Genomic DNA, 26,300 nt, shown 5'->3' on the forward strand with positions numbered 1-26,300 from the left:
GCATCTAGTGCCTCTCCCCAAAATACCCCCTAAGTTTCAAAAGGATTGGACCAGGGGGTCCAATTCTATGAGCCCCAAAAGAAGGTGTCCCTATCCTTCATTATTTCCTATGGAAGGAAGGCATTGACAAGGTGTGCCGTCCCTTTAAATGTGATGGCCAGAACTCCCTTGGAGTTCAAGATCTTGGCTCCACCCCTAATGTCTTCTGGCTCCACCCCCAAAGTCCCCAGATATTTCTTGAATTGGACTTGGCAACCCTAGTGGCACTCATGCCCCTGGAATTTCCCAGAGAGGGCTGTACCCGCCCCCCTGGTGATCATGAAGCTGCCTAGGCTTAAACTGTTCAGTCTCATCCTCTCCACTCATAAACAGGCTGTCAACTCTGCTTTCTCTCTCTGGGACTTTGGGACATTTACTTGTCACACAGGAGTACCCTCCACTGCCTTACATTATTTTTACCTTGAGATCTTTGGACGTTCTGCTTAAAACCCTACTTTCAACCTGTGGATCATCAAGCAGACAATGTTCTAGAAGTTAAAGTGATTTTGGTATCCTGGGAGTTGCAGCTTTAGAGAAAAAGGATTGGAGAGGATAGGAATATTTCTGCCTTTAGCAATGTATTTTGAGGGGTGGGGACAGGTTCACATGCTGGAAGTTGAAGTGAATTTGGTATCTTGGGATTTGGAGCTGTAGAGGAGAAGAAATGGAGGACATTAAAATATTTCTGTCTGTAGTCATGTGTTGAGGGGAGGGGGCAGGGGGGAAATAGGCCCATGGCTTAAATGCTGGAAGTTATAGTGGTTTTTGTATCCTGATACATGCATCATTAAAGAAGAAGAAAAGGAAGATACTGAAATAGTCATTCTTTTTTTTTGTCTCTATGCATCTGTACATGGTTAGCCATGAAGCACAATCAGTGACCTTGGGCAAGCCACATAGCCTAAATTTTGAGGAAAAGAGAGAGGGGGAGGAAGTATTTCATTTCATACACAAACGAAATATTTACTCGAATTGGCTCAGTGAAGGAGTTCATGACATCTTTCCTCTCACAGAGTCCTCTTTCTTTGACTGAAATTCAGATTATTACATGTGAAAATTATATTTTTAAAACCACGTGATTAGTGGTTGATGGCATATGTTTTTTTGGAAATATAAATGATTTCATATTTCAGTACAATCAATTATTACAGCACCAAGCCAGCAAGTAGATTTCATATTTAAATAATTTAACATAGATTACTAAGTATGGCCCTGCCCCCCCCCCCCCCCGGGGTAATTGAGACATCTGCATTCTTGATGCTCAGGGCAGATTCCAACTTCAGCAGCCTCCTCTAGGCATTCCTACCTAGTCATCAGTTGTGCACCAATCCGGTGCCAATTCTGCCATTCCATGCCTACATTCTTATTTCACGTATGTCAGTGAGGACATTGGGGCCTCCTCTGCCTTTCGACAGCAGAAGCAGCCTCTTCTTGCCCCTTTCTTTCCATTGTGCCCTGCCCCCCCCCCCCCATGTAAGCTGCCTGCAGGTTCAATTTCTGCTTTCGTCCCGTTATTACTCTGTTCTTTTAAGACTACATTTCCTGGTAAACTGATAAACACCCCACTACTAAAATTGGAACCCACAATTCTCTCAGAAGTAATATATGAAAACACAAAGCTCTGTAGTCAATACTGTTCACTTACAGCTCTGTAACTTCTGACACTTTACATTTGTTTGTTTTTTCAAGGTTTGGCACAGTCTGACAACAAAAGACCAAAGCTGGATGGGATGGGATAATACAGCACTCTACTACACCGAAAGATACTTTAATTTTCCTCACTGCGATGGGGACCACAGCCTTGTTCAAGCTCCTAAGCAAAATCAGGCCCTATCATGCACAGCCTCACCTGGCAAGCAATAACCCAAACGCCATACTGGGCAATTAAGCTTTTATTTGCAGGAATAAAGTTCTGGCAGGGGAACTTCTCAGAGATTTGTAATAAAGGATGAATGTCCCTGCCACCATCCATCTCAAAATGATGATTACTACCCAAGGCCACAAAAGCAGTTGGTTCCATATCTAGAAACAAGAAAACCACAGCAAAATAAACAGACTGGAAAGTCTGGGAAAACTAATGGTGTTTTGGAGTGTCAAGAGTCCTTCAAAAACCTGCCCCCCAAAAAGGGATGGCTGAAAGAGAAAACAGTTGGCTAGGAAGTTTGTGTACAATATAGTGCTGTTTTTAGCTAACATGACCCAAATAGCTGAAGATTCATAGCTGTCCTGGATCTTCCCTTCCCTAAGTGAAGAACTAATAATTCTAATAAGGACCCAGGCTCTCCCAGTGATATGCTGAGCCAAAGAAGATGGACTTTTCTTTATCCCATCAATTTCTAGTTACAACAGTTTTATCATTGAAGCCAGTAACTGCTGACAGGATTACTCACCTTTTCAGGAATATTGATTTGGCCTGGGCTTGTGATATGATTAAGTTTGAGCCCAAGTATACATGGTTGACATTTTTATGTTTAGCCTACAGTAAAGTTTATGAGAAGGACCAAACATTGCCATCCTCAGCATAGTTACACCCTTCTAAGCCTATTGACTTCAATAGACTTAGAAGGAAGTAACTCGGCCTAGGACTACACCATAAATCTCTTAACGGAATCTCATCTCCCACCTTCTAATGTGATGGAATTCCAAAATGGCTGTCTGCTTATATATTTTTTCAGCTATTAAAATAAGGATCTCCTTAGTCTTTATTTTTTTTTCACCTATTAAAATCAGGATCTCAGCTATTAAAATAAGGATCTCTTTAGTCTTCACTTCCACAAATTCCGTAATCCATAAGGGCGTGTAACTTTGGAATTGAAGATGGCTTTGAATTTATTTATTTGCTTCATCTTCATCTTGCCTTTCTCTCCAATGGGGACCCAATGTAGCTTACATCATTCTCCTCTCTTCCATTTTACCCTCAACCACTAAAACTGCTTATCCAAACAAAGAGGACATCTGCTATTTGCACACACACCCCCCTCCGGGGTCAAATTCACAACAACTATAAATCTTAGGTGTTCACATATAGGAGCTCATGTAGGTACAAAGATCAAGACCTGAATTCACAACTGCATCTCTCTCCTGACACTTAAAATACAGATTTGGTTGCACAGATCGACCAGTCATCAGATCCTGGAAATGTGCGCCTTTTACATCAGTAGGGATAGGCTATGATAAGTGAGTACTTTAAACAGAACTGATGCCTCAGAGCAGAGGTTATATAATGAATGGAGCTCAAAGGCAGATCAATGAAGATAACACACCCTGAAGCTTCTCGTTTGGAGCTTGAAAGAACTGCAGGTGAATTGCTGTAGGGGTGGGGGGGGGATCAAATCTGTGGGGGGTGGGTTAAAAGAAAGAAAACAAACCAAATGAAAGGACTCTTAAGGAAAAAGGAGGAAAGTCAGAGACGTAAAAGAGTGGCAAAGGAAGCTGTGAAAAGAGCAAACTGACATTAATACACAAGGAAGACTTGACAGTGCGTTGGAATCAAATGCTTTTGGCATTCAAAGGCTCTGTAAATGTTTATACACACTCCTGCCAGAAAAGACAAACAGATGTCACTCAAAGCACCTGGGAAGGCAAGAGAGTGCATGAAACTTTCCGTTGTGAAGTCCTACCTGTCTGGTAAAAGCAGTTGAGCTGCGGGGGTGGGGGAGGGGAGAAGCTGGCTTGGGTTGAGAATCAAAGCTTTGTAAGCAAGAGCCAGTGTCAGCCAGGAAGCAGGAGAAACCACTATTGGCAGAAGCCTGGGGGCTGACATCCAGAAGCTTGTATAATACTTAGAGGATAGAGCGGAGCAACCATGGGATGCTAGCTCAAAAGATCTCTCCGGGGAACAGCATAGGTGTCTCAGAGCTTGGATGTAACTCAAGCTGATGAAGACAGGTTGCCTGGAGTTACAGCAGCAAAGCAATATGACATTTACATACCGTTCACATCTCAAATAAACATTCCCTGCTTTAACCCACTTATAACAACAGCCATTTAGCACATTTTTTTATTCATCGAGGACATTAATTCTCAAGGATTTATCTCAGCCAAAGGTCTTTTGAGCCTCATTAGGGAAGTATTTATCTCAACCGGAGATATTACTGGGGGAGGCGGGAGAGAAATCCCTTCCAAATCGAAGTCATCGGAACCTGAACTGTTGTCGTCACTGAAGTTCCTGGATTTGTGTAATCACTACTGAAAATATTTAGACAGGGGAGGGACGGTGGCTCAGTGGTAGAGCATCTGCTTGGGAAGCAGGAGGTCCCAGGTTCAATCCCCAGCATCGCCAAAAAAGGGTCCAGGCAAATAGGTGTGAGAAACCTCAGCTTGAGACCCTGGAGAGCCGCTGCCAGTCTGAGAAGACAATACTGACTTCGATGGACCAAGGGTCTGATTCAGTAGAAGGCAGCTTCATATGTTCATATGTTCTTTAGGGGAGGGACGGTGGCTCAGTGGTAGAGCATCTGCTTGAGAAGCAGAAGGTCCCAGGTTCAATCCCCGGCATCTCCAAAAAAGGGTCCAGGCAAATAGGTGTGAAAAACCTCAGCTTGAGACCCTGGAGAGCCGCTGCCAGTCTGAGAAGACAATACTGACTTTGATGGACCGAGGGTCTGATTCAGTATAAGGCAGCTTCATATGTTCATATGTTCTTTAGGGGAGGGACGGTGGCTCAGTGGTAGAGCATCTGCTTGGGAAGCAGAAGGTCCCAGGTTCAATCCCCGGCATCTCCAAAAAAGGGTCCAGGCAAATAGGTGTGAGAAACCTCAGCTTGAGACCCTGGAGAGCCGCTGCCAGTCTGAGAAGACAATACTGACTTTGATGGACCGAGGGTCTGATTCAGTATAAGGCAGCTTCATATGTTCATATGACAGTGCTCCTGACCCTTATTAGCCTCGGGCAAAATTTTCAGAGAGAGCTCAGTTCCTGGAAGGATTAACAGCTGCACTGAAGGCATCAGATGAAACATGTTCTAAGGAATTGACAAATGACCTTATGGACCTACATACTGTACTCATATAGAAAAACAAGGGGTTTGGTGCCATGCAACTAAGCTTAGAAGGCTACTAATACCCTCTACTGCTGCCTTAATGGAGATGTTTAATTTCCCTTGCTTGTGGTTGACACAAGAATAAAAAAATAGATACCTAAACATAACTAGACAGCCTAATCAGAACCACAGGAAAGCTGGAGGGCATCCTTATCTTGGAACGGAAGCTGACAGAGTTTGAGAGTTGTTCTTCTCTGCTTCACCCACACTCAAATCAATGTTTTCAGCCAAAAGCTACAGTGTAGCTGTCATAGACAAAAGACATATTGCTGGCACCTTAGAGGAAGCTGTGGATAATCAGAGCAGACATCGCTGGGCTAGAGATGGTCCAATGTCTCTGTAAGAGGCAGCTTCATGTATTCAGAGAAGATTCTGGAAACTAGTCCAAATAGTTTCGGGAGAAGATGTGAGGTCAGTACTCTGCACACCCCTCTGAACTGTATGGAACTAAACTTTGGGGCTGGTTCACATCATGAGAGCAGTGGAATGTATGGGGAAAGAATGTAAGTGCTGCCACAATAACCGACTAAATGTATTTGCTTTGAAAATGGAGTGTGGCACAGTGGTTAGATGTCAGACTATGGTCTGGGACGCCTGGATTGAAATCCTCACTCTTGTATGACACACATTGGGTGACCTTGGAACACTCTCTCTCAGCCTAACCTACTTCATAAAGCTGTTGTGACTATCAAAAGGAGATGGCAGAACTGCTCTTTGGTGCAGTGGTTAAGTGTGCGGACTCTTATCTGGGGGAACCAGGTTTGATTCCCCACTCCTCAGCTTGCAGCTGCTGGAATGGCCTTGGGTTAGCCATAGCTCACGCAGAGCTTGTCCTTGAAAGGGCAGCTGCTGTGAAAGTCTTGGAGGAATGGAAGGATAATAATGCACTAGGATAATAAGGATAATAATGGAAGGATAATAAGGCACGTTAATAGATAAATAAAGCACATAGAAATAATTTTAAGAAAAATAATCTTAAGAATATTATTAACATTAGGAATAATCATGATATAATATATAGAGATATAAACAAAAGAAGTTTTGCTCCCATTCGTGAACAAGAAACCCCCCCCCCTTTTTTTTTTGCCTTACCTTTCTTTGTCTTTAATGGCTTGTTCAGCCATTAATTTCTTAAATTCCGCCAAACGCAGTAGATCTTTTGCTTCTAATTCCTGCCACTTGCGTTGCTTTTCAGCCCAGTACTTTTTCACCTAAGGTTTAAGATAACACAGAGGTGATAATGAAAGGGGGGGGACTTCTGTCTCTGAATAAAGGCTGTCTCTGTTTTTATAATAATTTGCCCAAAGCAGATTGCCAGCAATAACAGTTTAACCTTCCATTTCATATTCTCAAACTGAAAGTGGAGAAACTGTCTTGAAGAATTGCTACACCTGGTGGCATCTGTTATAGCATTCTCTGTTTCCATCTTTTTTGGCGATAGGAATTAGAGACAGGTTTTATCACGCTGCCTATCAGGAAGGAAGCAAATTATCTTCAATCAAAGAATTAGGACTGATTTAAACACGACGCTGGCAAGGCATAAAGAACTCACCCATGGGACTTCGCACTCACATGGCATCTCTTTTCAACAGAGCTGCTACCTGGGCAGAGGAAGTATGTGTATCATTTTTTTCACAGATAGCAGTCAAGTTTGAACAAGATGCCATGTGAGTGCGAACTCAAAAAAGGCGAGTTCCTTTGCCATTTGAGTATTATACTCAAAACCAAGCCTTACAGATAGCTAGATAGGGTTGCCGGACTCCTGCTGGGGGCAGGGGAACCCTCATTTGTTCAGGCCACTTCCTCATCGCCAACCAGCTGCCGGTGGGAGAAAATCCCAACTGGCCCAAAAGTTGACATGATGCATCACCTGCTCAGTGACACTCTAGTTTTTGGGCAAAAATTTATAGTAAAATTGACTACAAATCATAGGATTTTGCCCCAAAACTTGAGCGTCACCCCCCCCCAACATCAGGGACTTGATGATGTCACTTCCGGAAGAGACCCAGGAGCCCCCTGCTGGCTGCTAGGTAGGACTGGGCAACCCTATAGCCAGAGAACACTGTAAATTTCAAAAGTAGCATCCAAGAAGGCACCAGTTTGGTGTAGTGGTTAAGTGTGCGGACTCTTATCTGGGAGAACCGGGTTTGATTCCACACTCCTCCACTTGCACCTGCTAGCATGGCCTTGGGTCAGCCATGGCTCTGGCAGAGGTTGTCCTTGAAAGGGCAGCTGCTGGGAGAGCCCTCTCCAGCCCCACCCACCTCACAGGGTGTCTGTTGTGGGGGAGGAAGGTAAAGGAGATTTTGAGCCGCTCTGAGACTCTTCAGAGTGGAGGGCGGGATATAAATCCAACATCTTCTTCTTCTTCTACCAGAGAAAGACAAAAACTGCAACAAACCTAGTTAGGGATTTGCTTTTTCCCCCTTCTGACTTTTTAAATAAAAGATCTGATACCATTAACGTGAGAAAATATACAGAAAACACTTTTACAGATTTAGAAACCAGAGATTTGGCTGCAATGTTTACCGAATGACATTCAACTACCATAGATGTGTTTGCTCAGAGCAAAGGCTAATTAATAGGACAAGAACTTCCTCTGTTGCAAGCAAACCAAAAAAAAAGTCAGCTCACAATAGAGATATACCAAAAGGTTAATTAAATTGAAATGACAGTTTCTTCTCTTGAATAAACTCAAAAGGAAAGGCAGTTCAATTCTACCCTTCCCCCCAAAAAGCTTCACTTCTTTGAATCACCATTAGCTTTGTTTTTAGCTCTCTGCAGATGGTTAAGATCTACTGCTAAAAATATATTAAACAATAATTTATACAAAATAAATTTTCCACGTATTCAAATGAGAGAAGTACTGAAGCACAGACCGAGTCACACATCAGCCACTTCATGGACCAGTGAGAAGAAACAGATAAATCATTCTTGAGGGACCTCAGCAGTTTATAATGCCATAGAGTCCTCTCTCCAAAGCCGCCGTTTTATCCAGGGAAGCTGATTTTGGTTGTCTGGAGATCATTCGTAACAGTGTGAGATCTCCAACTGCCACCTGGAGGCTGGTCACCCTCTTCTTGACTCAGGAGCAAAAAATCAGCTTTCTCTGAGAAGACCGATGGCAATGTTCATTGTAGTCAACTTCAAGCATATTAATGCAAATACGCCAGCACCTGAGAATGGATCTATATATTATTACTTTGTTAATACATAACGAGTCATCACCTCATGCTGTGGTTATCAAATGATGACTGAATCATCCTTGTTGCCTTGTTACCAGAAATGCTGGGGTCTCCTCTTCTTATGGGGGAATTAGCAGAGGCAGACCTAGGTAGAGCTATTTAGGATTGCCACAAAGCGTATACTAGTTCAGATAGATATCTTTTGAAATGACCAAACCAATTGTAATTTTTAAAAAAAGGAATTTTATTAGAATATTGAAGTCTTTTACTGGTAAGTTATATCTGAACAGGCTCTTCATCTAAAAACAGAACCAAGGAGCACAGTCCTTCAGGTCATGTGGAAAGAAGAAAAGCTAGGACATTCAGTGGAAGGCTGTGAAGATCCACAGATGAAGAGCCTATTCAGATATAACTTACCAAGAGGAGACTGAAATTGAGTAAAATGCTTCGGTTCTTGTGAACCCTAGTAGTGGCCATGGAAGAGACTGCGTCCATTTTACTTAACTGCCTTATCTTCTTGACACCCAACATGTCTGGGAAATAATGAGGCAGTCTGCTTTTAGTGTCAGAAAGATTTCTACTTTCATCTAAAAGCAAAACATTGTCGAAGTAATGAAAACCCAAACCAAGTAGCTAATCTGGAGTGACAGTGGGACGGACTGGATTCATTCTTCTCCTCTTCTCATTTTCTACCAAACAACTTATCAGGAGAAATGTAGTGCCTCCATCAAAGAGGTTCCTCATACACATCTTCCTATGAGTATGTGTGTGGCGGTCCACTGGGCTTGTCAACCTTCAGGTGCAGTCTGGAGTTCTCCCAGGTTTACACGTTATTGCCAGACTACAGATGTCAGTTACCCTGGAGAAAATGGCAGTTTGGAGGGTAGACTCTATTGCATCACATCCCCACTGAGCTCCCTCCCTCCCAAGATTACACCCTCCACAGGATCTGCCCACAAATCTCCAGGAATTTCTCAACCTGGAGCTGGCAATCTCTGTCCAGAGATACATGCTTGGAAGCCTGTCTCTGAACATGCAGTGCCCCAGCTGAAATACAGCTAGGCTTCCCAGACTCCCACTGAGGGCAGGGGTTCCCCCAGTTTTGGGGCCCTCAATCCGCCCCCAAAGAGTTCTGTTGTGCCCAACGTGCCCATCACAATGATGTTACCTGGAAGTGATGTCATCACACCTGGCAAGTCACTTGGAGATGCTCTAGCAATTTGGGTAAAAACTCTATGGTGCCATAGAGTTCCCACCGCTGGGAGCCAGGTAAGGCCTGGCATCCTTAAGTACAGCCAGGATCAGAAGCTGCTTTTTATCTGCTATTAAAGAGAGGTATGGAGAGAGGCAACCGAAGAGACCTATCAGATGGAAATGCTTTCCCAGAAGGTAGTGTCTGAACACATGGGATCGGCTGCAACATTCAACAGCAGTGGCTCATGTCCTTCCATTTTTCTGGGAAGTCTGCACAAGAACAGCTGAAGGCAGCAGTTAGAGTTATAGTCATACTTAGAACTTGCTAAACAGACAAAGGAGGCAATCTGCAAAAAATCGACTATTTGTTCCCAGTGAAACAAAAAAAAAGTTAAGTGCTAAGCCGAGGGCGCATTAACTACCATTTCTTCAGAGAAATAAATATTGGCATTTAATATTAGCAAGAGGAATAAAACTGTGATTACAACAAAAGGGTATGATTTATAACATTTACCCTGGGTAGGGAGCAGGGGATACATCATTCAGTTGAACTTAAGATGGAAAATATGCATCAATAATTTACAGCTAAGAAAATTAATAGCATCGTTAAAAACAAAAAACAGCAAAAGTAATGCAAATGAATATGTTCTAGAATGTCTAGGAAGAATTTCCAGTACATAAATAATCCCTTGTTTCTACATGTGTTTTATGAGATCTTAAAAGAACTTTAAGAGCTTTGGTCCTCTTTGTTTTGCCATGAGCCCAATGGTTAGAGCGCCTGATGATATTCCTGAGGGTACCCAAATTTACACTAGATGGCAGTCTGCACTCTCAATGGGTCATCAAACTACTGGGCTAGTAAAATAAAAAGTGTAGGATGTGATACTGCCCACCTAATTCTTTTGAAGAGGAAGCTGGACTTCCGGCACTCTTCCACATTCTGGAGATACACATCTGATCAGCGTACCTGATATGCACTAAATAGCCATATGAAGACTTCTGCAAGCAAATTCAAATGGAGGAGTGAAAAAACTCCTACAAAGCTGTGGGGTAAAGAGTCCTCCAAACGTGTTGTTTAGGTATGTGGAACACCTTCTGAGCATGCGACGCATGAATTTTCCCAGTCTGTTTAAACTACCACCTTCTATGGATGGATTTGAACTAAGCCAATGGTGCTACTTCTGAGCTAGGGATTTGGAGGAACTCTATACAACGGCAACTCTCCTAAGGAGACAAACATTTCATATAAGTTACTGGAAAATTCATCATCATCATCATCTATAGCTGCATTTCCTCATTGAGACTTAAGGAAGTTTAAAAAATAGGTAATGCAGTCTGATGAGACAGCAAATACTTCCAGTAAACCCTGCAGTAAGACAGAACTGGGAGAAAGCATGAACTAAAAGCTATCTAAGGCAGAGGTGGCCAAACTTGCTTAACGTAAGAGTCACCCAGAATAAATACGTTTGAGAGCTGCGAGACGTGAACCTGACTGGATTTGCTCTGGCCTGCCAACTCCCGAGATGCTGGCCATGCCCCTGTCCGATTTACTGAACAGAGAGAGAGAGAGAGCGAGTCAGGAAAGAATAAAAACAGCCTTGAGCTGCTGGCACAACATCTTATTTATTTCATAGCCTGGAGCTGGCAATGCTTCTCTGAGCCAAGTCAGCCAGCTTGCGCAACAATGGGGTGGGACTTGGAGAACACATTTAGCTTTAGAGGGGGAGGGAGGGGAGAAAGAGAGAGAAAAGGAAAGACATGTGGAAAGAAAAAGAAAGGTGGAAAGAAAGCAGACGAGGGAGAGAAAGATGGAAAGAAAACAACTGTAACTTTAAATGCATTCTCCAAATTGCAAGCTGGCTTGGCTTGAAGAGAGGATTTAAAGAGACAAATGTCTTCTCCAAGCTGGCCAATGGGGTGGCGAGGGCTTTGAGAACCACACAATATGCGTGAAAGAGCTGCATATGTCTCCTAAGCTGCAGTTGGGCCATCCCTGATCTAATGCATCAAAAACTGCCTAAGGCGTGGAAAAGGGGTTACAAGGGGTTACAATGAAAAGGGGTTACAATGAAAAGGGGTTACAAAGTCAGGGGGCATTGCAGTAGAAAAGGGAGGTGATACATACAACAAATCAGTGCAAGAGCCTACAATACAAGAAGTGGCTTCTCGTGCTGTTCCATTACACTAGCGTTTTGTAATCCTTTTGTAAAACATATCTAAATATATACCTAAATATATCTGTTTTGCATGCTCTGTAAAAGTAGTTTAGGCTTCTCAAAATGTTTACGGCTCAGTGACTTCCGAGACTAATCTCCTTTAAAATGCACTCATGTCATCACATTGAGAAGAGTCATTAGACACGTTCAGTGAAAGGCAGTTCTTTCCAGAAATGCTGGTATTTTAGTGGACTTGTACAACAACAACAACTGTGAGCTGAAATATAAGACGACTTTATTAATCTTAACCAGAGTTTTATTTAAGCCGTCTTTATGTTGCCGCTAGGATGGTAAGGGCAACTGCCATCTCATTATGACAATAGTCCTGCTAAATATCTCCGGACGTGTTTATGCCTTATAATAAAATCTGCCCTATTTCATTAATTGCCTAGTTTTATAGAGTATTGCATAAGAGATAAATAATGCTTCCTCGTAAAAACAGTATGAGGGTCAACAGCCTCTCTGGCATAATTATCTGAATATAAGACCTGTAATCAGCATCATATACACTTAGGGTTGCCAAGTCCAATTTAAGAAATATCTGGGGACTTTGGGGGTGGAGCCAAGAGACTTTGGGGGTGGAGCCAGGAGACATTATAAGTGGAGCCAAGATCAAGGCATAACTGAACTCCAAAGGGAGTTTTGGCCATCACATTTAAAGGGACGGCACACCTTTTCAATGCCTTCCTTCCATAGGAAATAATGAAGGATAGGGGCACCTTCTTTTGGGGCTCACAGAATTGGACCCCCTGGTCCAATAGTTTTGAAACTTGGGGGGGGGGTATTTTGGGGAGAGGCACTAGATGCTGTACTGAAAATTTGGTGCCTCTAGCTCAAAATACAGCCCCCCCCCCAGAGCCCCAGATACCCGCGGATCAATTCTCCATGATTTTCAATGGGAATAAATCTCCATAGGGAATAATAGAGTTCCCAGCAGACATTTCCCTCCCCTCCCCCTGCTTTCTGACGACCCTGAAGCAGGGGGAGGGCCTCCAAACCGGGGGATCCCCTGCCCCCACCTAGGGATTGGCAACCCTATATACACTCCATTCCCAACCAAGCCCTAGCACCTTGGCGGGTGTGGACGAGGCTGGGGGGAGGCACGTGCAGGCAGCAAAACGATCTGAGGTTTGGATAGAATGATATGCACAGTTCTTTCTTGAGTCTATGCGTCTTCCCCAAAGGTTACGTTTCGTGTATAATCTTTACCATATCTTGTTGCAATAGTGTGCTGCTTTAGAGAGTGTTTACCCGTGCAAATAAAACACAATCAACAATACATTCAGATTCCCACTAGGGTGCCAGTGTAATTATTCTATGCAAGGGAAGATAAGGAGGGGGGGGGATCAACCCTGGAGAGGCAATGTTCTCAAACAAACTCAAGCGCGCCGCTGGCACGAAAGAAGACCCACAGCTGCCATTGTCCACACAGACACGGATGACGGTTTGGGGCATTCGTAACCACTGCTCTGACTTTTCACCCTGGCTTCCTACCAACAGGCCACACACTTCTTTCCATGAAAATGGGAAGAAGAATAGCGTGAGCGGGGTATACGCGATGGAAGGAGTACGGCTGCATACAGTGCGTTGGTTTGTTAGTTTTAATTGCAATTTAAAAAAAAAAATCATCTTACTATCGTCGTTACTCATGTTAGTTGTCTTTTCCCCCCATCCTTGTTTATTTGCCTGACTTTCTCCCCGAATCCAACTGGGATGACATTCTCAGGCAAGAGAATCTATCCAAACCATCCCCCTGCTTACCAAATTCTAAGCGGAGAGGAGAAAACAGACCCATTCTAACATTCGTGTTAGCGGTGTTGGCACCATGCAGTATGACAGTGTGGATTGCTGGCCTGTGAGCATTTCTGAGATTCTCGAGCAGGTGAGAGGCTGGATATATTTCCAAAAACAAACTGAGCACACACTGGTGAAAACAGCTAACCCCTTCCCACTCTGCCTTACTACATTGCACACGGCTGGTTTTCATTATTTTTCTCCACCCTGTCCGACTTGATTACCAGAGTCAGGTTGAGAGAAATACTGAAATCAGTCAATCAAATGCAGCAAAACGAGAGAGGAACTAACGCTATGTGTCTCCGGTCCCCACCCCAGCCCACAGGGCTGAATGGAGTCTACAAAGGACAAGCAAGATGCCCCTAAAGGGTGCAACATTAGAAAGGAAAACAGAATACACAACCAAATACACCCTCTCCAAGTCTTACTCAAGCTACTTAGATGGTGCAGTGATTGGCAGAATTTGGAAATTCCATGCACAAAAAATGCCTACTGGGATGATCCTCTTCAGCAGGAACATCTGCTAATTCTTCTGGTACGAAGATGCCCCTGTCACTTAGATTATCTGCAGAGTCGTTTTATCTCCTCGCTATCCCTCCTGCTGCTGCCCTTGCATTGTATAAATGTAAAATGCAGAGAACTGAGATGTCACAATAATGATAATTTATGAAGTGTGCCAACAGCCATCGTTTTTTAGCAATGAGATTTTGCACTGCAATTTTAAGTGGAGTTAGAATTGAAGAGAGTGAGCTTAGAAGGGTGTAGCTGCTTTGAATTGCACTGTTCACATAGATGTGATCTGTTTCAGATTTTAATTCATTAATGCCCATCCTTACCAAGTAATTGGTGTAACCAGGGCTTTTTTTGTAGAAAAAGCCCAGCAGGAACTCATTTATGTATTAGGCCACACCCCCTGATGTCACCATTGTTTCACAGATGGCTTTTTTGTAGAAAAAGCCCAGCAGGAACCCATTTGCATATTAGGCCACACAGCCCTTACACCGAGCCCTGGGTGTAACTATTCAAATGCCCTATATGTTTTTGCTGGAAGCAATGGGAGACACTTGAATGACTACATTGTACCTTACCCATCCCGCTCAGCTTGGTGTGGGCCTTTCTCCATGCCAAAGAGTCTTTGCCTGGGAGGAGAGGCTTTCCTTCTGCAGAAGGTTTCTAATTCTGGAGGAAAGCTCCACTTTTAGCTGAGTGTAGCGGCAGACTGCATAGCAAACACCTCATTTTCCCTCTTTACTCTCTCCACCATGGGAGAAGCAAGATGTCCAAGTCCAAGAGGCAAAACGACAATAACAAAATCCTACAGTAGTATTACCTACATCTGCTGTTGCCTGAAGTGAAACACCTCCCTATTAATAATCAGGGGTAGTTAAGATTCAGGGCATGTGTATTATCCAGTGTGACAGTCCTGGCCGTGGCAAAGAATGGTCAGAGCCATCTGCAGTGTTCAGCTAGTCACTGGCTAGGGCTACAAGAAAAGTTGGATGAGGTCCCTGCCAGAACATGAGGGTACTGTTGAGATAGACCACAGATCCATCTAGCTCAGTATCCTGCTTCCACGAAGCTGACCAGCATGGCATAACGAAAGCAATATCGCCACTGCCCTCATCAACAACTGATATTCCATGGCATACTCTGCCTATCATCGCCACATCTTGCAGCAGAGCTATTTCTGCACTCTTAGCCTTGCTCCTATGAGGACAAACTTGAGTGCACACAAAACAGCTGGAAAACCTTGTAACCAGGGCCAGCTTGCCCACTAGGCAATACACACACACACAAACATATATTGGTCACTGTGTGACACAAAGTGTTGGACTGGATGGGCCATTGGCCTGATCCAACATGGCTTCTCTTATGTTCTTATGTAGGCAAACTAGGCCTACCAAATTGGGCTCCCCACCCCCCTTCCGGTGCCTTAGGCAAGCACCTAGTTTGCCTGCCTCCCATGCCCACCTGCTGCTACCGCCGCCTGCCACCACTGCTGCCGCCTGCCCCTCCATTCCCTTCCCTTCGCTTCCCCCACTTGAAAGGCCCAATGCCCCGTGGTGTCCTAGGCAGACTCGCTGCCTGGCACCCCTCCAAATACCCTTGCACCTCCCCCCACGGCTCCCCCCCTCCCCACCGCACCTCCTCCTCCTTCCTTCCTTTGGACTCTTCCACACCCCATGTCAATTTCAATGCCAGAACCAGCTCTAGTGCCTCATTCTGGCTATCTAAAGCCCCCTCCCCGGCCGATCACTCAATCATGGATAAAACTGTGTCGTGGGGAAGCGCTTGCAGTTTGTCAGGACCAGCGTCCTGAAAGGCTGACTCCTCTACCATCCAGGAAGTGGGGAGGGGAGGATAAAGCAGCAGTGGGGTTGCCCTTTCAGGATGTTGGTCCTGACAGACTGTGAGCGCAGCCCTGCGGTGTGGTTTTACCCGCAATTGAGTGATCGGCCGGTGGGGGGTGGGGCTTTAGATAGCTGGAAAGCGGCGCTAGAGCCAGTTCTGGCATTGAAATTGACATGGGGTGGGGAAGGGTCTGAAGGGAGGGAGGAGGAGGTGCGGCGGGGAGGGGAGGAGGCATGGGGGGCACGGGGGGGTGAAGGGAAGAGAATGGAGGGGTGGGCGGTGGCAGCAGTGGTGGCGGGCGGAGGTAGCAACGGGTGAGTGGGGGAGGCAGGCAAACTAGGTGCTTGCCTGGGGCTCCGGGAGGGGGGTGGAGAGCCCAATTTGGCACCCCAACCTCCCAGCGCCCTAGGCAACCACCTAGTGGGCAAGCTGGCCCTGCCTAGGGCACCATGGGGCATCGGGCCACCCCTGCTTGTAACCCATTTATCATGGAATTTGTAAAACCTAACACAGTCAGATTGAAGGTGGGCAATAACAACAAATTTTTTTCTTGTTCAGTCACACAGTCGAGACCGACTCTTTGCAACCCCATGGACAAAGTCACGTCAGGCCCTCCTGTCTTCTACCATCCTCTGAAGTCTGCTCAAATTCATGTTAGTTACATCAGTAATTGTCCAGCCATCTCATCTTTTGTCGTTCCCTTCTTCTTTTGCCTTCTGTCTTTCCCAGCATCAGGGTCTTCTCCAGTGAGTGCTCCCTTCTCATTTGGTGGCCAAATTGAACTTCAGCTTCAGCATCTGACCTTCCAGGGAACAGTCAGGGTTGATTTCCCTTATGACTGACTGATTTGATCTTCTTGCAGTCCAAGGGACTCTCAGGAGACTTCTCCAGCACCACAATTCAAAAGCATCTATTCTTCTGTGCTCGGTCTTCCTTATGGTCCAACTCTCACAGCCATACATTACTACTGGGAATACCATTGCTTTGACTATACGGACTTCGTTGGCAGGGTGATGTCTCTGCTTTTTATTATACTGCCTAGGTTTGCCATAGCTATCCTCCCAAGGAGCAAACATCTTTTAATTTCAAGGCTACAGTCACCAACAAATATTACATGGCGATAATATCATCTATTAAAATGATTAAAACCGGTTATTGAACCCACTGTCAAGCGCGCTTATTTCTGTAACATGGTTGCGCTTATTTCTGTAACATGGTTGTTTCTTAGACACAGAGCAGGTCACCAGCTCTCGACTGCACCCCCCTTATTTACAACCATTGGGCAAGTAATAAATCCATCTGGCCCAAGGATGTTTATGCTACAGCCTGGCTGGTACCACTTTCAAGTCGCCTCTCCCACAGGTTCACACAGACAACTCTTATCTTCTGCTATAGAAGTGTGAGAAAGGGAGATGTTTTTAATAGCCTGAATTCCTTAATAATAATAAAAAAAAATAGTGTTTAGCAACTTTTGAACCCGTGACTCAAGTATGCATCTGTAATGTAACCTTTGAAGATATCCTATATAGCAACTGTGTAACCCTGTATACGTCATTACTCCCGAGGCTTGTGTCCTTGGTACAGCTTCTGAGTTTCTAACAATAAAACAGCTTTGATTTAAAACAAAAGACTGCTTAGTGAGAAATATCGGCGCTCGACACCCACGTCTATAATTTCATGCTGCCCCATGAGCTTTTATATTGCTCTGTTCCACAGCCTTGCTGGAAAGGCTCAAGGTCAGGTGCTGCAGCTCTTCCAGTTGGTTGTTCCACAGCAGTGGTGGAGCAGCAACAGGAAAGGCTCAGGATATAATGGACTCTGTTCTTGAGAGTGAGGGACTGTTAGGAGACCCCATTGTGAAGGAGCACAACCCCACAACTCTGGTAAAGTATGTATTCAGGTCTAAGTTATAGTCTTGTGCTCCTCTATACCGTATTAGGGAAATAAGAGGCTCACGCGGGGAAGTCTATTCATGGAGGGGGTGGTGATGTTCAATTTACTAGGCCGTCCTTCCCTGCAGGCAGGGCTCAGGGCAGCTTACATCAGGAATGGACACAATACATGATAAAAATTAAAACAACATAGAGGCGGAGATCACACAAACTAAATAATGCACTTTCAATCCACTCTCAATCCACTTTCCAACTGGATTTACTATGAGCGTTTTCGCACTGACCTTAATCAGCAGCGACGCCCCTATTCACCGCGCAGGATCGGCGCGGATTTCGCACTAATTGCCACGGAGCACCCGGAAGAGCCGGAAAGTCCCGCGGCTTTTGCAGCGCAAACGGAAACCGCCAAAATCCAGTTTCCATTTGCGCCGCAAAAGCCGCGGGACTTTCCGGCTCTTCCGGGTGCTCCGCGGCAATTAGTGCAAAATCCGCGCCGATCCTGCGCGGTGAAGAGGGGCGTCGCTGCTGATTAAGGTCAGTGCGAAAATGCCCTATGTGAACTGGTAAAATCCAGTTGGAAAGTGCATTGAAAGTTGATTGAAAGCGCATTACTTAGTGTGTGTGATCGCAGCCTAAAATACATTAAAACAGTTCATTAACAATACAGTACTGCAGGGGTGGCCAACGGTAGCTCTCCAGATGATTTTTTGCCTACAACTCCCATCAGCCCCATTGGCCATGCTGGCTGGGGCTGATGGGAGTTGTAGGCAAAAAAAACATCTGGAGAGCTACCGTTGGCCACCCCTGCCGTACTATATTTACATTCAAGATGGCAGATACTTTCAGTGTCCATCAGCCCCCTGGATAGAGGGAACATAAAGAAAAAAGGGGGGAAGGTGGTAGTAGGAGAGTGCCAGATCATTGCTGCCTTCAATCAAATGCCTGACAGAACAGTCCTATGGGAGGGTAATAAACCCCTTAGGGCGTGGTTACTGACTATATGGTATTTACCATTACAAGCAAACCATATCTGTGACCCAGAAGACCCTAAGCAGATGGGTTACCATAGTCTGCTATAAAAAGGATAGAATATTTCTCATGGTAAACTCAAGAGCTCTGGGATCACGGCAAAAGCATTCATTATTAATCCCATGCTCAAACACACTGAAGTCAGGGGGTACAACACAGGGGACCATGGTGGGGAACCACCCAGGAGAGCCATTTTGCATGAACAGCAGGGCTTGGGGCACTTCCTCTTTCAAAAACAACAACAACTCCCTTCTCCCTGGCAAATCTCTCCTGAAATACAGAAGGATTGCAGGAACACTCCACGATAATACAAAAGGAGCTACGACTTGGACAGAATTCACCAGGAAGTCCCAATGTACACACAAAAGAGTCAGCACATGTCTTTGGATCTCTGCCTGGAAAAATTCTTCAACTCCTGTTGCCATACTCTGCCTTGTTTTGGAAAAGCAAATTCAATGGAGAAAGCCTTCCTTTATAGTCTTCCTTTTGCCCAGTATTTCACATCTTACTTCCATGAGGAAAAGCTGGACGGCTGCAATCTTTGCCTTGGAAACAATTAGACATTTGTCTTCCCTTGGTTTCTGTTTTGCTGATTAATACAAATCCTTTGCATATGCCAAAATGCAGGAGTGACAATATTTCTCCTCACAAACCTTGAAGAAGTTAAAGGAGCTCCTAACGTGAACAACAAGAAGAAGAAGACTTGATCCAATATTTTGCATGATCCAGCATCCTTATTATTGACTAGAAAGGATAAAGTTAGCTGAATGGTTATATGCATTTTAAAGCAACTGATTCTTATAACAAACACGATTGTTATATGAAAACAACCTCGGTTAAAAAATCTAGCAGCGCCACACGTACACAGATCTGCGGCATTCCCTATTTTTCTTCCGAAATATTGTTAGGATTTTCTTTTCAGCTCCTTTTTTTTTTTCAACGGATCAGCAAACCAAATGCACATTCTGTTATCCAGAGCGAGGCCCTCACTATTTTCCCTGTGACAGGCATCGGGCATCAGGCCCGCTCTTTGGCAAAGCTGCCTCTGCGATGCTCCGATTGCAGTGTGCAGACATTACACTGTGATGCTTATTTGGTGCATTGCAGCATACCTTGCTGCAGCACTTAAAGCCTCACTTGCCTTGGCCACATTAGATACCTGACAGCAAAAATCTGCTGGAGAGTCGCCGTTTGGCACAAGTCGGTCGCTGACTGCACGGCAGGCACAGAGCGTGTGTCTAGGGCCAGGCTATTAATAACAGTGATCACAAAACTGTACACAATCTGTGCGAAAGCTGCGCAGAGTTTTTAGGCTGAAACAGGCACTGTCAGATCTCCACTTAGCACTTGTTAAAACTCTACAATAACTCTAAAGGCTGTTTACAAGGATGTAAAGCATCCGCTTCCATTAAGGCTTTAAAATATATTAAACCATTCAAACCCACACACGTTACTCATACTTTTTCTTTGTCCTCTGCTCTCTGAAGCATTTCCTTTTCTTTTTGGAACTTCACTTTCTCATCTTCCTCCTCCTTTCTTCGGGCAGCTATAGCAGCTTCCAGGCGGATGGCCTCTTCCTGCTGCGCCCGCCACTGTAGAACCTGAACAACAACGATGGAGATATTAGTTCCAAGTGAAAACAAGCAAAAAAAAAAAATCACAGCCTGTGGCATTCAAACTTTTCCCACTAGATAAGCTGGGCATTTAGCAAAAAGGCAAAATGCTAAGACCTGTGCACATTGCAGAGCAAGACTTCCATGCTTACCCCACCCCCAGTGTATTGAGTTTTCACAGTTTGTTCCTGGGGGTCAGCAAAACCTTGTGGACAACACTGAGCGCAAGCTGGACTTTATCACTGCGTTGGCAAATCGGCAGATGCCACCATCCTTGGTTCCAAAGACTTAAGCTCCATGAAGTCCCTTTGAAATGGCATGTTTGGATATGGATATGAACTGGCCGACACATTAAAAAGTAGGCTGAACATTGAAGATAGTGTTTGTCTTGCCTGGTGTTATGGGAAGCTAGCGGTAGCTATTCTTTCTCAACCCACTGTATCGCAACAACGCGCTAGTCCAGGTACACAGTCTCTTTCAAGAAACGTGTCCCCTCGTATTTTGATCTGCAGTTCCTTGTTACAACTACTGTTGGTCCAACTGGATGACACAAGAAGGCAAAATGTGGGACCGTTTTGCTAGGATCTTCCCAAATGCTGGCCAAGGTTCAAAAGTGGCAGCAAGAAGCAAATAGGGACTGAAATGCAATACTGGGTCAGTGAGGCTGTCTCATGGAGCATTTTCCCACTAAAAACTCCTACCCATCCTCCAGCCACTACTAGACCAGTGCTAAAAAAGAGAGAGAGAGGTGTAACAGGAGTACCTGTAGTTTTCCCATATCTGGTCTAACAGCAGTTTGGGATAACCAATTTTTATTGTGAAAGCAGCATGAGGAGAAGGGTTCAACCAGGGGTGCCAAATGTTCAGCCCATAAACCAGAACCAGCCCACACACAGCTTTAATCAGACCCATGGGGCTCTTTTCTCCCTCCCTCTTGTCCTCGCCCTTTCACGCTCCAAGGCTGCCAAAGTTCCCAGCTCTTTCTTTCTTGTCTTTGCAGGCTGAAGCAGGAAGCAACTCTGGGCTTGCAAAGCTGCAAAGAAAATGCAGAATGGATTTTCCATTAAGGTCTCTGTGCCCAGATAGACTACTCTGGGCATAGAGACCTTCATGGAAAATGCATTCTGTGTTTTCCTTGCAGCTTTGTCTGTGCTGCAATGTATTTTAATGGAGTGGAGCTCAGTTTCACTTTTCAGCATTTATATGGCCAGTTAGAAGCTCCTTGCTGAAGTTGTGTGACCTTGCAAATAAAGGGTTGATTATTTGAGCCAGCATGTCTCTGCTGAATGGATCTTAGAACTGGTGCCTAGTGTGTACTCTAACCTGGGAACCCACAGCCAAAGGGGGATATTCCACTGAAGAGCTACTGCCAATCTGAATAGACCTGGGGGCAGGGGGAGAAGCTTACAATGCTCAGCCATTTCATGTTTTCCTAAGCCCAGAGCATTTTATATTTTTGGTTTATATTTTTAGTTTCTGCTGTGATCCTTGTGCTTTTTCTTGATGTTTTAGTTGTAAAATTACATTGCCAAATCCCCCCACACCTCCATTTTAAAGAAAACATTGCAAGACTTTAAAGCATGTTTGTATTTTAAGTAAAAAAAAAAATCTTTGTTTTCTCTGTATCCTTTATAAAATTCGTATCTCCTGTACATGAGATTACATTTTATGATATGCATGGCCTGGCCCCACAAAGTCCCATTTACGTCAGATCCAGCCCTCATAACAAATCAGTACAACGCCCCTGAGTTAAACCCCACTCCTCCAGTGCCTCTGCCCCAATCCAAAGCAGGGCTGCTGGGGCAGCTTTTTAAAAAAAAAAAACATGCCCAGAGATTCAAATAATAGATTTCCTGTATCTCTCATCAAGTTGCACCCTAAGAGGCACTGCAGGAAGAATGAAAGACAAACATTTGTACATGGCTTGAGAGAGACTTTGCTTAAAAACTGTGAAACAACAGTGTCCCCTCCTGAAAGACCTATGAACTCTGGCTACTAGAGGCAAATGTGGGATGAGTAGGCATACTACAAAATTCAACTTCTCTTCTGGGTCATGGAGAGACTATTGTCTGCCTTTGGCCGGAGGCATTTTAATATATTAGGAGCCAACATCCTCTCACACACCAAGAAGGTATGCCAATAGCAGCAGACCAGATTGTTTTGTTTGACACCCATGGCCAGATCATCAACTAAGCAAATGAGGCACTGGAAGTTCTGCTGAGGCCAGTGGTGGTGGAGAAAGCAACAGTCCACCATTTAAGTCTAAGGCAAATCTCCAAGATGGTGGCAAGGCCACTGGGGCTTCACTTGCTCAGAGGACAACCCTTGTCTCTTCTGCCCCATTTTGTCTGCCAGGGATCAAGCCAATATGGTCTCAGACAGACAGTACAATTCTTTCCAGCACTAGGATGTGCATTCTCTTTTTTTCTTCTGCATTAGGGTTGCAACTTGCCAGCTCCAGGTTGAAAAATTCCTGGAGATTTGGAGATGAAGCCTGGAAAGGGCAGGATCTGAAAAGGAGAGGGACTATAGAGTCCACCCTCCAAAGCAGCCTTTTCTCCAGGGGGATGAATCTATGTCATCTGGTGATTAGTTGTAGTTCTGGGTTATCTCCAAGCCCCACCTGGAAGATGGCAACCCCATTCTGCACCCAGCCCTCAATAATATTCCACACACAGAACAAAGACAACATCTGAGGCTCAGATGTGCTTATCCATGCCCAGTTCTTTATGAGAAGTAACAACAGGATACAAGCTACGCCTTTGTGGGGAAAACACATCATCTGGCCAACAAGAGATGAAATGATGACAACAAGGTCATCAACTAATGCAAAATCTCCCATCCCCCAATTCAAATATGTAAGCAAGCCCCAAGATGGAAAACTGAGCCTCCTCAGCAAACAGAGCCTGCCTGTGTGAATCGATAAAACTGTATTTAATTAAAAACATGCAGCCATTTAACTCTCTGATTTATTTAGGAGATCTTATACTCTAGCCAATATCACATTGTTTAAGAACATAATGTCAATTCCAAAATTTAAACAGGCTTCTAGATAGTATAAATCACCTTTTTGCATTGCTTATTTACCATTTATGGCTCTGAGTAAATAATACAGAACATAAGAGGAAGGTTGGCAAGCGGGATCCCTCGTGCACAACCACCCACCCGCTTACCTACCCCAAGTAGGGTTGCCAATCCCCAGGTGGGGGCAGGGGATCCCCCGGTTTGGAGACACTCTCCCTGCTTCAGGGTCGTCAGAAAGCGGGGGAAGGGGAGGGAAATGTCTGCTGGGAACTCTGTTATTCCCTATGGAGATTTATTCCCATAGAAAATCATGGAGAATTGATCCGCGGGTATCTGGGGCTCTGGGGCGGCTGTTTTTTGGGGTAGAGGCACCAAATTTTTAGTATAGCATCTAGTGCCTCTCCCCAAAATATCTCCCAAGTTTCAAAAACATTGGACCAGGGGGTCCAATTCTATGAGCCCCAAAAGAAGGTGCCCCTATCCTTCATTATTTCCTATGGAAAGAAGGAATTGAAAAGGTGTGCCGTTCCTTTAAACGTGATGGCCAGAACTCCCTTTGGAGTTCAATTATGCTTGTCACAGCCTTGATCTTGGCTCCACCCCCAAAGTCTCCTGGCTCCACCCCCAAAGTCCCCAGATATTTCTTGAATTGGACTTGGCAACCCTAACCCCAAGTTGTGGGATTCAGAGGCAAGCTGCCAAAAAACACCCGCGGTGAATTTGCAAACCGAACCCTTTGACCCCTTTCAGAGGCGGGAATTCAAGCGAACACAAGGAGCTGACCCTCCCATGACTCTGCCACACATTTTAAAAGTCGCATCCATGCGGAGCAGATCCCTCCACTGAAGTGAATGGAAAAGGCTGCGCACACAGGACATTTTCATGCACACCAGAGTCTCCATGATTCCATGGGTGGTGGCAGGGAGAGGGATCAACGCCAGATTTCCCCTAGCAGTTCCCCAAAGCAAAATTTATCGAGAGGGTTCACACAATGTATCCGTTTCTTTTTGACATAGATCTCAGTCTGCTGAACTCATTAAGTGTGTCTTTAGAGCCAATATAAAACATATAGTAGGTCTATTTAAAAAAAAAAAACCCTATAAAACTGGGGTGCATATGGGCCTCTTCCTACAGGAAATACATTTATTTTTATTTTAAACATCTCTAAAACATGCTTAGTTAGTGTGCAAAACAACTATTGTGCCAGAGACTTCATCTATGTATTTTTGGATGTATATCAATTACTTAAGTAATTTTTAGAAGTAATGAGAAATGCCACATTAACATAAATAATCATTAGATATAATTAGTGTGCTATAAAAACGAACCCATGATAAATCATTCCTTTTTTAAAAAAAACCTTGGAAGTATTATTTGTCCCGTTTGATTATACGCTGCACACTAATAATTCACCAGAAAAATAGGTCACTGGCTGTAATGACTGTCAATTGGAAGCGTAACCCCAAAGGACAAAGGGGCATTAAACCTGAAAAATGCTGCACTGGGACTGATTTTTATTACAATGCAGAGATTGTAATGGAAACGACGACTGTAGATTGTGAAAGTGCTGCTAAGGATCAATAATCTTTGAAGCATATTTATACAAGTATGCTCATCTTCATACACACGCAATCTATAACACCTGCAATAATCCCATTTACAGTCAAGACCCACGGTAATAAAAAAAAAATAATCAATATATGATTTCCAATGGCATTTTTTAAAAAAAAGATCAAAGGTTATAATAAGCAAGTTTCATCAAATGTCCGTAATGACAAATTTCACAGCCTGAACAACCACTTAGTTGAATCGATGGCATAGACGGCCTGTTCTTATGTTTACTTAGAAGCAAATCCCCCTTGAATGGATCCAGAACTTTTCATCAGCAGAACACAACATTCTCCCCTCGCGCTACGGCCCACTGAGCTCCACAAAATGATGCTCCTGGTGGATAGAAGAACCTCCCCCCACACAGACCGAAACAACACGAGGAGGTCTGCATGAGGAAGAAGAAATCAATGGAAATTGTCAATTTAGTCTGGATCCGATACCCACTATATTCAATGGAGCACAATCCCAAGTGTGCTTGTAGGTCTGCTGCCCCGCTGTAAGTCTGAGCACATTTACTCAAAATATTATTCCCTTGAATTCTGTGGGATTTGTGATTAAATAAGTATGCTTTGCCGTAAAGCTACAATTCATTTTACAGGCATTATGGGTTAACAAACACCATTGTTCTGTGTGGTCTCAGTTCCACCTTCGTTCTAGACGTATTGCTAGAATCCTGGCAGAAAGAATGGAACATAGCAAAGTGAGGGCTTCAGCAAAAAGTGCTATTTAATATATAATGGGTAAATACACATATCCCTGTCAAGAAGCCTTCTGCACGCCTCATGCAGACAGAGCGCCAACTGGGATTCAGTATTACAAGGCTTCATGTGAATACAATAATAGTATATTGGCAGAAGACAATAGGAAAATATAGCCTTTTCTAAAGTATATAGGCTTCCAAGGAGGATGCCAGCACAAAAGAATAAGTGGCTGTGAAATAATCTAGCCGGTTTTTTATTGCCATTGAGCAGGATACAATAATCTCCTATTTAAAACAGATCACCTGCACCAAACTGAGAAAGGATAATAACAGAAGAACCAAGATCAAGTACTATTGCCGCAAGAAAAAAACAGAAGCAAAATAGCAAATCTGTCTGGACTTTCTCACATAATGCTTTCTTCAAGAATCACCTTGATTCTTTTTTTAATATAGAATCGATGGTGTAAATTTTTGCCCAGCAGGAAGAGCCAAACACAGTGCCTCTTCCCTTGCTTGGCAAAAGAATCACGTGGCAACCTCAATGAACTCATGAAATTGCCAGGCCACTGGTCTGTCAAAGATAGTAATATTTGTACTTTGAGTAGGAGAA

The 26,300-nt window shown here is 44.2% G+C and overlaps 1 protein-coding gene across 2 annotated transcripts in view; it reads right to left on the bottom strand.

Annotated features, from left to right (window-relative positions):
* CCDC148 (coiled-coil domain containing 148) overlaps nt 1-26,300 on the bottom strand; it is a 217,736-nt gene that overhangs the window by 32,944 nt on the left and 158,492 nt on the right. For both annotated transcript variants that reach the window (XM_060257342.1, XM_060257341.1), the window contains exons 11-12: nt 20,203-20,343; nt 6,173-6,291 (exon numbers count right to left, since the gene is read on the bottom strand). In XM_060257342.1, coding sequence (XP_060113325.1) covers nt 6,173-6,291; nt 20,203-20,343 — 260 coding nt within the window. The remainder of the gene's footprint in view (nt 1-6,172; nt 6,292-20,202; nt 20,344-26,300) is intronic.

This window comes from Heteronotia binoei, chromosome 16 (genome assembly GCF_032191835.1).
Source record: "Heteronotia binoei isolate CCM8104 ecotype False Entrance Well chromosome 16, APGP_CSIRO_Hbin_v1, whole genome shotgun sequence".
Classification (NCBI taxonomy): domain Eukaryota; kingdom Metazoa; phylum Chordata; class Lepidosauria; order Squamata; family Gekkonidae; genus Heteronotia; species Heteronotia binoei.